The sequence below is a fragment of the Glycine soja genome, chromosome 7 (assembly GCF_004193775.1).
Source record: "Glycine soja cultivar W05 chromosome 7, ASM419377v2, whole genome shotgun sequence".
In the NCBI taxonomy this organism is placed as follows: domain Eukaryota; kingdom Viridiplantae; phylum Streptophyta; class Magnoliopsida; order Fabales; family Fabaceae; genus Glycine; species Glycine soja.
Window position 1 is genome coordinate 8416701 of NC_041008.1, and position 16835 is coordinate 8433535.

Consider the following 16835-nt stretch of genomic DNA (forward strand, 5'->3'; position numbering starts at 1 on the left):
ACTCACTTCTTTTGATTTCCCGGCACAATAACTTAACATTGTAGTTGTATCATGCTTTGCAGCCATGTTAAGATTAAGGAAATCTTTCTAATGTTGCAAGTTGCAACTTCTATTTTTTAATTGAAACTTGAGGGTAAGAAATCGAAGTAAATTAAAAAAAAAACATTATGTATTAAATTAAAGTGAGTGGATAAATCTTGGAATTTATTTTTCTTTTAAAAAATTAATCACATTTATCTTTTGTTTTAAATTCATTTTTTGAAACTAATGATTGCATTGTTTTCTCTTAATGTTGTCAATTTAGTGTGTTTGGTTCAGTAGTAACGATACGCGTTCTTGGGAGATTTATGTAAGAAAAAATAACGTGATTTAACTTTATAGCAATCATAATTTGAAATAGGCGGGAAATGATTGTAATATTTTAAAGATCTTGATAATTAAAATGATTTCCAAGTTTCTGATAATTTTAAACAGAGTTAACGTTTTTTTAATTATTTATTCCTCATATACTTGGCATACTAATAATTCCTCAGTTTATTTAGAAAATAGAAATAAAAATTTCTCATTTAATATATACAAAAAATATTTAATCAAGGGCCGCAGAAAAAAGTAAAACTAAAGTGATTAATTGTCAATTATTAGATGACATCAATTGTTTTAAATTGAATCGTCTTCAAAAATTCAAATACAAAACTGATACTACATTCCAACGGAAAAAATGAAACCTTACTAATAATATAATAGAATCAAACCAAAAATAAAAAAATAAGACCATAAGAGCACACATTATGATGATTTAATAAAATTAAATGTGTATTATTATCAAAATAATCTATAATCCATAAGACCACTCGCCTTCTTCCATCATTTTTATACTCTGAAATTGTGTAACAGCGACAGTAACCGCTGTTTTTAGTTTTAATTAAATTAAATGCGTCTTCTTCTTTTAAAAACGACCAGTGCTAGTAAGTAATAAGTAATTCTGAAGAAAAAGAAACACGTGCAAACGCCGTCAAAACACCGTCAAAGGTGGTAGACTTGTTTGTCTTTTTGGTGGTTACGGCAAATTGAACTGTCAGACCAACCAAGTTCACGTAAGTTCCCTCTTCTTTCTCTCATAATCTTTCACTTTTTTTTTTTTTTTTGTGTGTGTGTGTGTGAGCGTCACATTTTTTCATTTTCTGAATTTTCATCCTTGTTACTTTAAAAAAAAAATACTGAATTTTCTCGTTAAATTTGCTTGCATGGTCATTTTTTTTATTTAGTTCTCTCACGATGCATGGTGTGGTGTTATGTTTATATGCATTACCATAAATAGTAGAAATTCAAAAACTAAAAAATGGCATCTTTTCAATTTCAAATTCATGTTTACGTTGCTGTTGTTACAAACCGTAATCACTGCATTCAACTGACAATTGTTTTTATCTTTTTCACCAAACCTGCACTTCATTATAAGGATTCACACCATTTTTATCTTTTGAAATTCTGAGCAAACATTCTGAGTTCTTTATAAATTCAACAGTTTGTGATTGTATGTTTTCTCGTTAGTCCTATATGCCATTTGTTCATGCTATATATATACATGTGTGTGTGTGTGAGTGATTTAATTGTAGTCTGTGTTAACTTTTTTGCAGAATAAGCAATGGCAAACCAAAACCAAAACCAAAAGAAGAACAAAGAGGATTTCTCTCTGAAGGCGACAACTCCAAACATCAGTGCTGGAAGAGCAATCAGTGGTGATAGGCTCCCCACTGCATTTGACTTGGTTGAGAAAATGCAGTTTCTGTTTGTCAGGGTCGTGAAAGCCAAAGACTTGTCTGAGAAATGTGAATGTCAACCTTGCAACCCTTTTGTGGAAGTGAATCTTGGAAGCTTCACAGGAAGAACAAGATGCTTGGAGAAAACCACCACCCCAGAATGGAACCAAGTCTTTGCTTTTGCCAAGGAGAGAATTCAAGTGCTAGTTTTGGAGATTGTGGTGAAGGACAAGGATAATGATGACCCTGATGAGTTCATGGGACGTGTTGCATTCACAATTTGTGATGTCCCAGTGAGAGTTCGTCCCGATAGCCCCTTGGCGCCGCAATGGTACAAGCTTGAGGATCAAAATGGGGTGAAGCTTCAAGGAGAGTTGATGGTGTCTGTTTGGATGGGAACTCAGGCAGATGAAGCTTTTTCTCAGGCTTGGCATTCAGATGCATCAGAAACTAGTGGTGAAAACATTGCTCACACTCGTTCCAAGGTATATATTTCTCCCAGGCTTTGGTACCTTAGAGTTAATGTGATTCAAGCCCAGGATTTGTTGCTAAAAAATAGTAATATTGGTAATGACTCGGGAATTATTAACTCGGTGGCAAGTGTACCAAATCGTCACAAAGTAGTAAAGTTCTCGGAAATTCGAGTGTCGAATCCACTGATAAGATAAGGTAAAGAAAAGATAAGATATTTAAAGATAAAATTAGAAGATAAAAGATTGAAAGATCAAAATAAAAGATAAAATATTTAAATTGCGATATGATAAAGATAACTACTTCTACGAAATTCAAATAAAGGCAGAATAAAATCTAAATCTACTAAGCCTAAATACTTACTCCTAAATAGAGGATAACTACTCCTAATAAAAAAACCCAACTGTCAAATAAGGAATAACTACTTCTGAGAAAAACAAATAAGAAAAATAAGATAACTACTTCTAAGAAAAGTCAACAATAAAATTGGGAATAAAATTTATATATTAAAATCGCTAAAACCTAACAAGTCTAATCAGCCTAGATAGATGGAGTCAGGATTTGTCTGTTATCAATACGAACTAATTCTGCCCCACATCTATCCATCTACTTGCCCTTGATGCCTCATGATGACAAGCCTACCTTAATTAGGCTTTACCCTCTCCCGAGTGGCCTACAGACTAACAGAAAATAAAGATGCAGAATAAATAAGAAAGAAAAGAAAATAAAGATGCAGAATAAATAAGAAAGAAAAGCAGATAAAATAATATAGAAGGAAAACCCTCTAAAAGATAACACGATAATTTCTTCCTTTTAAGTGTTCTATTAAGCGTTACCCTCTCTCGAGTGACCTAACCCTTAAAACAGATTCAAGTATTCATTCCTTACCCTTAATTAGGCTTTACCCTCTCCCGAGTGGACTAAACCCTAACAAAAAGTAAGTTCTGAGATACAAAATTTTTATTGATAACTCTTGAAATGCTCCCTACATCATTGGCTTTTTAGGCCATACCCTAGCTAGGGGGTTTAGCCACTCATAGTGAAGAGAGCTTTACAATGATAAGGGGTGAAAGAAAGGGAGTAAATGAAACCCCTAGGAGAGGGGGTTGTGTGGTGGTGTCTCTGTCCCTTGGACTGACTCTCTATTTATAACTGTTGAAGTGGGCTTTGGGCCTTCGTAGGCGCGCTTAGCACGACACCCGCGCTTAGCGCGTGTACTTCCTGGCCCGCTTAGTCCGTGACGTGCGCGTATTGTGCTGGGCCTTCTTCAAATTTTCTTCTTTTCTTCAATTTTTCTGCCTTTTTTGCTTGTTACACCTTCAATTTTTATATCTGCAACCAAAAATTCAATTTAATTAATTTTTTAACTTTTAATCACAAATAAAAAAAACTTCGTACCCCATTGCCCAGAGGCTCTTCGCTATGCGAAGGTATGGGGGAGGGATGTTGTACGCAGCCTTACCCTTGCATATGCAAAGAGGTTGTTTTCGGATTCGAACCCATGACCAACAAGTCACAAAGGCACAACTTTACCGCTGTAATAGAACACTATGAGTGGCTATTAATTTCAGGTCAATATTTGTCTAATTTTCTATTATTAAAATATAATTATTTAGTCGTTATCAGGAATTTTCATCCAAGGTGTTTTGGGGAACTTAGCTTTGAGGAGCCGTCCTATGAAGTGTAATGCAAGCCCCATGTGGAATGAGGATTTGATGTTTGTTGTGGCAGAACCCTTTGACGATTGCTTGCTTGTGACCATTGAGCAGGGGAATCCCCACAAACACGAAAGCTTGGGAATTTGTGTGGTTCCTTTGAAGAATGTGCAGCAGAGAATTGATGCCACTCCACAAGCTAGTGTGTGGTGCAATCTTCAGAAGCCAAAGGAAAAGGAGGGTGAAGAGGAGGTTGGGTTTTCAAGTAAACTTAACATGAGGATCTCTTTGGATGGAGGGTACCATGTTCTTGATGAGGCCACTCACTACACAAGTGATGTAAGGCCATCTTCTAAGTATTTATGCAAGCCAAGTATTGGTGTTCTTGAATTGGGAATCCTGAATGCTGTGGGGCTCTCTCCAATGAGTAAGGAAAACCGCACCGATGCCTTTTGTGTCGCTAAGTATGGTCCCAAGTGGGTGAGGACAAGGACTATTGTAGATAGTCTTTCTCCCAATTGGAATGAGCAATATACATGGGAAGTGTTTGATCCTTGCACCGTGATCACCATTGTTGTGTTTCATAATGGAAACTTGAATGGAGGCAAAAATGCCGGAGGGAAAAAGGCTGAAGGAGCAATGGATAGGAGAATTGGCAAGGTAAGGATTCGGTTGTCAACACTTGAAAGTGATAGGATTTACTCTCACTCTTACCCTCTTATAAACTTGCACACTCAAGGAGCCAGGAAGATGGGAGAAATTCAATTGGCTGTGAGGTTTTCTTGTTCATCATTGTTGAATGTTTTGCAAACTTATGCACAACCTTTGCTCCCAAGAATGCACTATATAAGCCCATTGTCTATATTTCAGTTGGATAATTTGAGGAACCAAGCTGCTGCCATCGCCACATTGAGGTTCAAAAGGGCTGAACCACCACTCAGTAAAGAGGTTGTGGAGTACATGCTAGACATGGGGACAAATGTGTGGAGCATGAGGAGGGGAAAAGTTCAGTTTTTCAGGATTGCTTGTCTTCTCAATGTTTTGGTTTCTGTTGCTAAACAGTTTCATGAGATACATGCTTGGAAGAATTCAATTACCACGGTGTTAGTTACTTAATGTTGACCCATTTCCATCTAAATTTAGTGGTGATAATTTGAAGAAGAGGTATGATCGATTAAGAGCCATTTCGGGGAGGGTGCTAGAAATGATGGCTGACTTGGCAACTCAAGGAGAGAGGGTGCAGGCTCTACTCAGCTGGAGGGATCCAAGAGCAACATTTTTGTTTGTTATTTTCTGTTTTGTGGCTGTCATTGTGACATATTTGGTTCCTTTTCGCATTTTGATGTTCATGTGGGTCACTTATGTCTTAAGGCCTCCAAGGTTTCGATTTGATATGCCTGCAGTCCCACAAAACTTCCTCAGGAGGATGCCGGCAAAATCAGATGGCATGCTATGAGTTGGAGATGATGAACACAGAAGATTGTGATTCTCTCTCTCATCAACACTTTGTTTTTCCACCTTCCTCATGTTTTCCATTGGAGATATCCAATTTAATTATTTCACTGCTTACTTTCTGATAGATAAGTATATGGTCTGTTTGTATGCCACAAATTCTATTAGAGTGGTCAAGCAAGTGTAAGATTTTTTATTTTTTTTTTGTTCTCTTAAATACTTCTTTTTTTTAAGAAAAAAAAACTAAAATGAATCGTGATCATTGCCTTGTTTGTGGTATAATTAGCTTGTATTGATTTAAGGATTGAAATTCACTTTAACAGTCTGAGAGCAGGCTCTATTGCCTTCAATATTCTGTTCGGCATCTACAATTAGTTTATTCTTGGTCCTGTTTTGAGAACAATACCCTATAACCCTCGAGGCTAACAATAATTTTTTAATAACATTCTTTATGGTAAAATACTGAATACAGAAGCTTTGTTCCAGAAAGAAAAATTGAAGCAAGATAAGAACATAAGCTCAGAACTAATTTGCAACCAAGTTTGACAGGTTGCTGACCACAATAAATTAACATAACTGAACAAATGGAAATTGCCTTTATTTATTTGACATCTAAGTAACTTGATAATAATGGAATGCTCCTAAATGAGAACGTACGGCTTATAATGTTTTTCCGCTAACATTTTAGTTTGGTGACTTGTGAGTGTTTGTACAGAGGATTTTGCCTATATCGATAATTGCAAAAACTAAGAGGTGAAACAACTGGAAGAACATTAAAATTTTCATAGTAATTTCATTCTGCTATGCGTGATGGAATTGAAGGGAACCAGCGGCCTGATTTGGAGCAACTAGTAAATCATCATATCATTCTGGTATGAGAAAATCCGAAGAATCATTTATAGAGTTTCACCTCAAAAGATAAGAGGCATACACATTGAAAATTGAGTTTTTTTATCACTAAAGTTTAGATGACCTAAATGCAAAGTGAAAGATTACATTTTACTAGATAAAACTTAGTTGAATGGATACATTGGAAGTTGTTTTTGTTCCAACTTCTAAGAGAACTTATTTTTATTATAGTTGGTGAGAATCTTCACTACAAATAGAGAAGAGATTTAGTGGAGAAACAACACACATGTAAAAATATGTGAAAATATTATTATTTCTTGTCATCATTGACTGGGCTACTCGGGTTTATAGAGTGATACATGAAATGAGTTACAAAATGAGTTACAATCTTGTAATCATTTTTGTGATAGTGAAATATTTTTTTGAAATGATTATATAGGCGTAGGTAATAAGTGTGTCGAATCACGTTAAATTTTTGTATTTATTATTATTTTTCTACGACATAATCTTTATGTATTCTCACGATCCTTTGTGAGTGTGGATATTTTATTTTGTTTGTGAGAATTATTCGAACACCATTTAGGATTTTGTCGGTTTAGTTCACATGAACATGATTTACATGAAAGAAATAGATCCATAAAATTATTAAGTTACTTTTAATCTATTTTAACTTTTTAAGTTAGTGCCTAAACTTGCATGATCAGTAAAATTATATAAAACTTAAAAATATGAATTTTTTTAAAAAAGATCTAAAATTTATTATTAAATCAGTGGATCAACTTAAAATATAACAAAGTTGCATTCATTAATCAAATAAAATGTAAAAATAATTTTTTTATATCATCTTAAAATTAAAAAATAAAAATTTAAATATATTTTTCATATCTAAATATATTCTTTTATCAGTTTATTACTTAAAAAATATTTTCTTATTCATTTTACTAACCGAGATTTTCAAACTTTTAATACCTTTATATTATTTGTGCATTCCAATTAAATTTGTATGAAAGATGAAATAAGGAAAGCATATTTAAATAACTCTAAATATTTACTAAGAGTTTAATTATTTATATTATTAGTGTAAAATTCTTTACATTATCAACTAATTAAAAATTATTATAAGTCTTGTAAAAACAATCGTTATAAGTATGGTTTTTAAAATAATTAATACAAAAATAAATAATTTTATCATATATAATCTACAATTGAATAATAATATAAAAGATCTTTACATTATAGTTGCATTTAAATTCAATCATTTTATTAAATCCTAAATTGTATGGACCGCAAGTTATTCGGACCAGCCGCGGGCTTAGCCCATACCTTACTACAGCAAACGACAAACCAATTTCACAATTTTTCATAAAACAAATTATTTTGGTTGAGAAAACATTGAATTTGTAATTTGCAAAATAAAAAATAATAAAAAATTATTATATGGTAGTCGCAGCTAGCAACTGAAACATGAGGTTCAGAAACAAACTGTCACTTACCTCACCCTCTTTTTTGCTCACACACAATGCAAGTTCTTCAGGCTCCATCTTCTTCTCCATATTTCTCTATCCAAACCTCAAAAGCACCACAACGAACATGGGGTGTGCCACTGATTCTTCTCATACACTTCCCTCTTACACCCCTTTCACATCATGTCATGCTCATCACACTTCTTTCTACTTGCAGGTTTGCTTCCTTCTTCTGTGAGTGTAAACTCTTCACTTTTTTCCACCCTTCATTTTTCTCTTCACTCCCAAAGGGACCAGCATTTATTGTGGACCCCCCATAAAAGGGTCACTACCAGAGCTGCTTCTGTTGAAGGTAAACTACTAAATTTGATTCCTTTTCTGTACATGGAAGGAAGGTGCTTAATTCTGCTCATTGGCCGGCCTCAAATGTGTGCAAAAGTTTTGGAATTTGGTTAAAGTTTTGTGAACTAGGATGTGGGCATTATGAATATAGTTGTGGTTATGGGTTTAGAGTGTATGGATAATGGAACTGTTTTATAATTAAAAATCCATTTTCCCTGTTTCTGGGTTCTGGTGGATATGTTTCTGAATGTAAATCCAATGCTTGATCAACCTTAAGCTCGCCAGAGGTTGGTTAACTTGTTATCAGATCCTTTCAGGATTGATGTGATAAATGAATGGGCAGAATTTCAAAATTCTATATTAAAATAGGAAGATTGTTAGAGGATAAAGTTTGGGATTTAGGCTTACTTGTATAGGTGGAGACTGCAGAAATTATTCATAATTATTCACTGCCTGGTGTTGTTTTTGGAGATGATTGTTAAACCATGTCAATGTAAGTATCTCCGGTTGTGTGTCAAATGATATAAAGATGTGCACATGGAAGTCATGTCAGTCAGGTGATGGATTATAACTTATAAGGAATATACATGCATGTTCACAGCCTAATGACTCGCGTTTTTGGTTAAACATGATGTCAGATGTATATTAGAAAAGTTTGAATATTCCCTTGCATAAAACCTGTCATAAAAAGTAAACATGCCATAAGTTCTTTAGCCACCTTATACTATTAATGGAATACTTGTAGTTGATTCATGCCTTAATTTTGTGGATTTTCATATATGCAGTTGGAGATTCTTCAGTATCAACTGGAACGGCTGAGGATGATGTGTTGAAAGCCTTGTCTCAGATCATTGATCCAGACTTTGGAACAGATATTGTTACATGTGGATTTGTGAAAGATCTGCTGATTGATAAAGCTCTAGGAGAGGTCTTAAAAAGCATAGGCCCAAAACTTTCTGCAACACACATGTAAATGCAAATGATAGTGTTCTTACTGAAATTTCTTCCTTTGAATCTCAGGTGTCGTTTCGGTTAGAGCTCACTACACCAGCATGTCCAATCAAGGACGTGGTAAATGACACAAATTGCCATTGTTTGAGCTATATCTGATGTAGGTTAGAGTGGTAGACCTTTCTTTTTGTATGCTCATTATGTAGCAGGGATAATAAATGAAATATTTCATCTATCTTCCATTATAGAGAAAGAAATGTTTCGTACTTGATTTTCCCCATCCCTAATTCTAATGTATTGATTTGACTATGAATGAATATATATGCATGACAGTTTGAGCAGAAGGCAAATGAAGTGGTGGCAATGCTCCCTTGGGTCAAGAATGTAAAAGTTACAATGTCTGCACAACCAGCAAGACCCATATATGCTGAGCAACTTCCAGCAGGTCTACAGACAATTTCAAATATTGTGGCTGTGTCCAGTTGCAAGGTTGGTCTTGTGGGAGGTTTTTCTTCTTCATATATTGGTCTTGTTATATCAAGTTATTTGCCATGATTTGGTTGCTTTCTTGCAATATTTTTTCCTCACACTTTACCCTCATTCATGCTGATTAAAGACTTTGTGGTTTCTAAATGAGTTAAATAGAACTTTTATTTAAATTATGTATGGTAGTTTTTGATATATAGCACCTGAAAAATTTCTCGAGTTTTTGATGGAACATAAACTAAATGCTGCTCTTCCATGATGAAAGGAACAAAAGTATTTTTGCATTATATTCTATCAAATGCATTTAGAGAATGATTCTGAAAAAAACAATACCACTATATCGTTTCAACTATGGGTTGAAGCTAAAAAGTTTTGCTATGTGGAATTATGAGCCAATCTATTTACCACGATTTGCATTTCATTTCATGTCATGAATGCCTTTTATGTCAAACTTTGCAGGGGGGTGTGGGAAAATCAACTGTAGCAGTAAACCTTGCTTACACTTTGGCTGATATGGGTGCTAGAGTTGGTATATTTGATGCTGATGTTTATGGTCCAAGCTTACCGACTATGGTCTCTCCTGAAAACCGACTGTTAGTAATGGTATGATCTGATAAACCATTTTTTTCTTTTTAATATTTTGTTGATTGAGTACTGCAAACATAATTGTTCAGAATCCAGAGAAGAAGACCATAATTCCTACTGAATACTTGGGAGTAAAGTTGATCTCTTTTGGATTTGCTGGACAAGGACGTGCAATAATGCGTGGCCCCATGGTTTCTGGAGTCATTAATCAACTTCTGACTACTACTGAGTGGTATGCATTTCTGAAAAACATTTTAAAAAAATACTAAGGAGGGCATAGGGGACTTGTTACATGCTTTATTGGCTTACCAAACCATGTCTTTCATAGAATTTTGCACTGTATTTAATATTTATTGTATAAGTCACCTAGTGGGATAAGGCTTTTGTTGTTACCGTTTTTTTTTTTTTTATATATATATATTATTCAAGTTTATGGGTCCACCCCAGAGCATGTATTGGAGTTAAAAAAAATTGAATTCATATAGTAATCTATACTTTAGTCCTCTCCAAAAATTATATTTGAAGATCAAATGGATTCTGCTTGATTTATAGTCCTGATTTTCTATGCAATGTAGGGGTGAGCTGGATTACCTCATTATTGACATGCCTCCTGGAACTGGAGATATTCAACTCACATTATGCCAGGTTCTGGTCCTTTAGCTTGTTTCACATTACATTTTGGCTGATAGGGATGGAATTGGGCCAGCTTGAACACCTTTGATCTGAAATCAGAACAGTCAAATGTGATTGAGCTGGGTCAGATTTCATCCCAAAGGTGATCAAGCTGATCCAAATTTCAGCTCAATATTAGTGCAAAAGTAATTGGACTGGCCTGATTTCAGCTCGGTCATTTTTTAGTGGAAATCTGGTCTGTCCAATTATTTTTGGAGTTTTGCACTAATTTTGGTGGGTTCATGATTCTTTCTCCTAATTTTGTAGTTTTTAATAAATCTCAACCAATGACAAAGTGTGTTACAAAGAGTGTGTTAGAGAGTGCGTTGCTAGCACTCTTCAAAAGAGAAATGCTAGCAACACACTCTTTTGAATACACTTTCTACTATTGGCGGAAGTTTATTAGAAATTACTTATTTTGGTGGATCCCACTTCTCATTTAATGATTCTCTCTTCTAATTTTGAAGTTTTCAATAAATTTCAACCAATAGCGGAATGTGTGTTAGAAAAAGTGTGTTAGAGAGTGTATTGCTAGCACTCCTCTTAGCTTAAATTTGGGCTAGCTTGATCTCCTTTGGGCTTAAATTTGGCCCAGCTTTATCACATTTGGCTTAGGAAGCCTGTATAGTGTATATATCCTTTAATTGTTTGCCAATGTCTTTTTAGTTGCCAGTTCTAATTGATTCGACTTTGGTTGCATATTTCTTTAGGTAGTTCCATTAACTGCTGCTGTAATTGTTACCACTCCTCAAAAGCTGTCGTTCATTGATGTTGCAAAAGGAGTTCGGATGTTTTCAAAACTTAAGGTGGTTCTTCTACAATTTGAAGACATAACTATTCCATTTTATTGTTTTCAATCCCATGCTTGTGTTTTGCATTTTTTATCCTTCCTCTGTTTATATATATTTTTAAAAAAATGTGAAAGTATTTGCTAGTCATACTTCTTTTGATTCTATTTTCATTTAATACTTATATTTAGTTTTCGTCTGTTAATGCATAAGGTGCCTTGTGTTGCTGTTGTGGAGAACATGTGTCATTTTGATGCTGATGGAAAACGATATTACCCATTTGGCAGAGGTTCAGGTTCTCAGGCACGAATAATGTCTTTGATTGTTAACTTTTTATTTGCTTCATCATATTCAAAGAAAAAAATATTGACAAGTTCATGATACTTAATATAAAACAACTATGTTCTGTCTGTGGCATGTGTTTGATAGTTTGATTATGTTTGCAGGTTGTTCAGCAGTTTGGAATACCTCATCTATTTGATCTCCCTATTAGACCAACTGTATGTTTCATTTTACTTTATCTTTTATACTTCAATCCTTTCTGCTCTTCTCTCACATCTCTTATACTACCAAAAAAAAATATCTTTAACCTTCCAAAGTTTATCAACATAGAGGACTTGAAGACAATATTCCATTTAAAAGTTTAAACCCCCAATCATGCAAGGGTACAGTGGATACAGCACTTCACCTTAATATTGCATAAAATCTGCCACCTGAACCAAACATAGTTGTTATTTGCCCTCCTTAAAATACAGGGAACTTGAAAGAGAACACAAAGCCTCTCAAATGTTTCAGATCTATATTTTCTCCCATCTTTACTTTCCCCCTATAACTAGCTTCCCCTCTCCATTTATATGTTTCCCTCCTAATCATAATTAAACTATTGTTGTCTTAGGCTTAAAGGTATAAAACTGTAAAGTACTCTATTTATTGGACCCGTCGTGAACCGTGTTTGGATATACGGCTCTATCAAATTCATAAAACTAAAATCCTAACTTGATAATGACATAAACCTTGTGGTGTCATACATGTTGCCTAGAAACATGATCGTTGAAGAACAAGCCAAGAAAAGGAAAATGTTTATATATTTTGTTTGCTTGTCAAAAACAGAATTATTTTTTTTTCTTCTTAAAATATTAAAGTAAAATTAATTCAATTTAAAAATAAAAAAGTGCTGATCTTGTAAAAAAAAACTCACCTTCGTTGTCTCCCTTCTTTCTCTTCTCCATTAAAAGCTTCTAACAGTTTTACTAGAAGTAGTTTATGATTTGGCATATCCAAACCCAATTCCATCGTGATATAAGCTTTGTTCAAATCACATGCAAAAGAGAGGAAGATATTATAAAATTTGATATTCATCTGGCAGTTTGAAGGCATTCTGTGTTTCATATGTTTTAGCAATAGTAAATTACAAAAATTAGGTCTGCCTATGCTTACTGAATTGTAAATTTTGTAGGAGCATTGTTTGGTGACACATTAATTATACAGTGCAGAGTGTACACAATGAGTTTGTTTAGTTCTTCAAAGATATTATGTTTATACCATTCTCAAGCCCTAAGTGTTCTGGCTTTATTGCTAAATACAAACTAAGATTTGAGAACAAGTGAAGTTTATTTAAATAATCATCACAGCTCTCTGCTTCTGGAGACAGTGGAATGCCTGAAGTGGTAGCTGATCCTCAAGGTGAAGTTTCCAAGATATTCCAAAATCTAGGAGTATGTGTTGTTCAGCAGTGTGCCAAAATACGCCAACAAGGTATTCTTTTCCTACTTGATAATGTTTGAGAAGAAAAAGCCTCTAATAAAATCTATTAATAACAAGATACTGAAGCTAATTGTTTTCTTGTATTTAACTGATATTAAATTTTAAGTTGTTGATCACTGATCAACTTGGGGTAATTGAGAGGTTGAGTCTGTCTTCTCTTATGAATTAATGTTATCTTATTAATGTTTAGTGCCACTATTGTATTGGATACTGTCTAGAGAAACAGTATGCATTTTTTCCTTTAAATATGCATTATGTTTAATTGTTGATTTAGTCCTTATAGTTGCATGAATTTTACCTTTTAGTCCTTATAGTTAAAAATTATCCATTTTAGTCCCGACATATACCATTTTAATCCCTACCGTCTAAACTCATATGGATTAAAAGGGATTAAAAATAGTATGTAGAAGGACTAAAAGGGATGATTTTAAGTATTAAAAGGTAAAGTTTGTACGACTATAAGAACTAAATGAGTAATTAAACCTATGCATTAACTAGATACATTATTAAACTTGACAACTAAGCAACATTATAGGTGGTAATTGAAAAAGGTCCTTGCAAAACCCTATAAACCAACCATGTTCTATATGGTTTGAAGCACTTGTTTGCATAAGTATTTTTTTTTTTTTATTATCAGAAAATAAGATATATTAATATATAAAAGCACAAGTAGTGCCATCTGGTACAACTTATAGATATACTGTTTTTAAGTCTTATAACCTCTGTACAACTGTAGCAAGGAAACAATGTTCAGAAATTATTCTTTCTATTGATTTGAATACAGATATCAGTTTCTCTTTAGCATTCATATTTTTTCTTTGATTATAAAATACTTTACTTTCAATTCAGTTTCAACTGCGGTCACCTATGATAAATCAATCAAGGCAATCAAAGTGAAGGTACCAGATTCAAAGGAAGAATTCTTTCTGCATCCTGCAACAGTGAGACGGAATGATCGCTCTGCTCAAAGTGTGGTACGTGGATAAATTTTATTTTCAAAATATTTCAAAGTTATAGTTATACTTAACTTGTATTGTGCTTACTATACACGAGAATGATAGAATGATCCTATATAAATACTTCTGGGACTATTTATTTTGTCACCCAAGAAAGTATTGTGGATGCTATATCTTTTAACATTTCATATCTTGCTCAGGCAGAAAGTTAGAAACTATGAAACATAATTTGTCAAACAACTTGCAGGAATAGGAAAATTGAAAGTAAAAAAAGAAAGATAAAAATATAATGAAAGGATAGTTTTGGAGGTTATTGCATGGCTGGCATAACAATGTGGCGCATTTGTCATTGCAATTCAGTAAGATTTCTTGAATTTGGGCTGAGCCTAACTCAACCCAGAAGGACTGAAGCGAATTTATGTAAGCTTTTATAAGCACTATTTAGGTCTTATCTTAGTCAATGTTGGATCTCAACAAACTTAAAGCCAAAAGTCTCTTCGTGACAGAAAACTGGAATTCCTAAACTCAAGTCTATTTTTTGTTTTGAATTGAAAAGGGAACTTTTGGATTGAAGTTGAAATTCATGCTAACCAGGAATTCAAAGTGGCCGCTGATGAGAGTGGATTGTTGTGACAGAAAGTCCATACCAGATACTTTGAAAGAAAAAAAAATGTTGCTTTCTAAGAAGAAAAATTGCACCTTGACTAGTAATCCATATTGATGTAATTAAATAATTGAAATTCATGTCTGCATGGATCCTTTGCATGTTATATTCAATTTAGGTATCCATCTCATCAGGAGCTAATTTTATTTAAAACAGGATGAATGGACGGGGGAGCAGAAATTGCAGTACGGTGATGTTCCTGAAGATATTGAACCTGAAGAAATTCGACCAATGGGAAATTATGCAGTTTCAATAACTTGGCCTGATGGGTTTAGTCAGGTAATATATACATCAGATGCGATAGTCCCCAGGGAAAAAATAAAACTTTAAATGAGTAGATAGTATATGTACCGTGTAAAGAGTTTTTTTCATCATCAACCAATCAAAAATCGTCATGTATGGTAAGTTAATTGATTTTTACAATAATTGCTTTAAAAGTAATACATAATATGATATCTGATTGTTGGACAATGTCAACTTTTTTGTACTAACAATGTATAGAAATTAATCTCTTTAAATTATTAACATATCAATCATTCTTAACTAGAAATAAGGTTTGGACTGGGCTTTATGTAAGCAGAATAGGCTTCAAACCTAACGTGTGTTTGACCAAAGACAGTGCTGACACCTTAATGCTGTGCCATTGTTAGTTATAGTCATCACATTTAAGCAATTGTAACAATATTTTTAGCTGGTTGATTGGTTTAAGAACTATAGCCCGTAGTCCTTGGCTCAAGCTTATTAGTAGAAGAACCCAATAACAGTGGAAACTAGCAAGTACTCAGCAAGCAAGCAGTTCTTAACACAGGCTATTACTGTTAGTTGTTTAGTATTAAGCAACTTCGATCTATAGTTAATTTTTTTTTTATTTCTGCCTTGTGTTGCAGATTGCTCCTTATGATCAATTGCAGATGATTGAACGGCTAGTTGATGTTTTTGAACCAAGTGTACAAGCATGATGAAAAAAAAACGTCAGATGGGTTGTACTGATGTAGGTGTTGGTATATGGCAAAAATCATATATACATGTATGATAGCCTCAATTCATAGTCCTTCAACAAGTAGGGGATATTAGAAGTTTGATAGAGCATTCTGCAAAGGTATAGGTTGGCCTTGAGATTCACTGCAATCCTCAACTTTTTTCCTTGGTTTTTGTTGTCCCATTGGGTACAAAGCTTTTATTTCTCAACTGTGAACAGAAGTGTATTATATATGTGTCATTTTCATTCACTAGCCTTGTACCATAAAACCTTCTTCCTTGAGCTTTTCTATCCTCGGCTAGTAGTATCATCTAAGGATGTATCGGGTATCATTTTGCAAATACCAAGAATATGTCAATTGATATATACACACACACACTATATATATATATATGCTAAATCACTAAACTTTTCTTTACAAAAACAAGAGAGCATATTATAATTATGAGAAAAGACTACGAAATGACAGTTTCTATAATTTTTTATTTGTTTTAAATCATTAATTTATAAAAGAATAGTTGTTCTAGTCTTTAGTATTTAATTTTTTTTTGGTTAAATTAAAGACTAAAAATAAATAAAGAATTTAATTGTAGAAAATAAAAAACAATTCTATTATTAGAATATAAATTCAAGCTGTTATTTTTATAATTTGAGGAATTATTTTGATTTACGCAGGCAATTATTTTCGGGGTGATTTGGGAAATTTTTTTCTCACTTAATTATTCTGAAATAGTATCTTTCTTAAATATAACAACATTTTGAAATCATAATTATCATTATTTTTTTTTGAGGATATCACAATTTATTTCTTAAAACTATATTAATTGAGTTTAGTGTTTAAATATAATAATTGAGAAGTTTATGTTAGTTTTATATAAGTTATGTAGCTTAAATTTGGAAGGGATCCCTGTACTAGTGAAAGGATGTCGATGTACTCTTGTATTATTTGATGCCAATAATTGTATTAGAAGAATTTATTGAAATCTAATTAAAATATATTA

At 33.4% G+C, this 16835-nt stretch overlaps 1 protein-coding gene and 1 pseudogene across 2 annotated transcripts; both read left to right on the top strand.

Moving 5' to 3' along the window:
• The first annotated feature begins 1642 nt into the window (after nt 1-1642).
• Nucleotides 1643-5339, top strand: LOC114420306 (annotated as a pseudogene).
• Nucleotides 5340-7642: 2303 nt separating this feature from the next.
• On the top strand, nt 7643-16103 carry LOC114418584 (fe-S cluster assembly factor HCF101, chloroplastic). Of its 2 annotated transcripts, XM_028384014.1 has the most exons (15): nt 7643-7779; nt 7865-7999; nt 8775-8917; nt 9010-9060; nt 9274-9429; nt 9886-10029; nt 10101-10243; nt 10587-10656; nt 11394-11489; nt 11685-11774; nt 11918-11971; nt 13103-13226; nt 14085-14209; nt 15012-15134; nt 15743-16103. In XM_028384014.1, the coding sequence occupies exons 1-15, from the start codon at nt 7704-7706 to the stop codon at nt 15812-15814; spliced, it is 1602 nt and encodes a 533-aa protein (XP_028239815.1). In that variant the 5' UTR covers nt 7643-7703; the 3' UTR covers nt 15815-16103. The 2 variants fall into 2 exon arrangements, with proteins under 2 accessions (XP_028239815.1, XP_028239816.1); XM_028384015.1 differs by lacking the exons at nt 7643-7779; nt 7865-7999 and adding an exon at nt 7816-7864.
• The last annotated feature ends 732 nt before the right edge of the window (nt 16104-16835 follow it).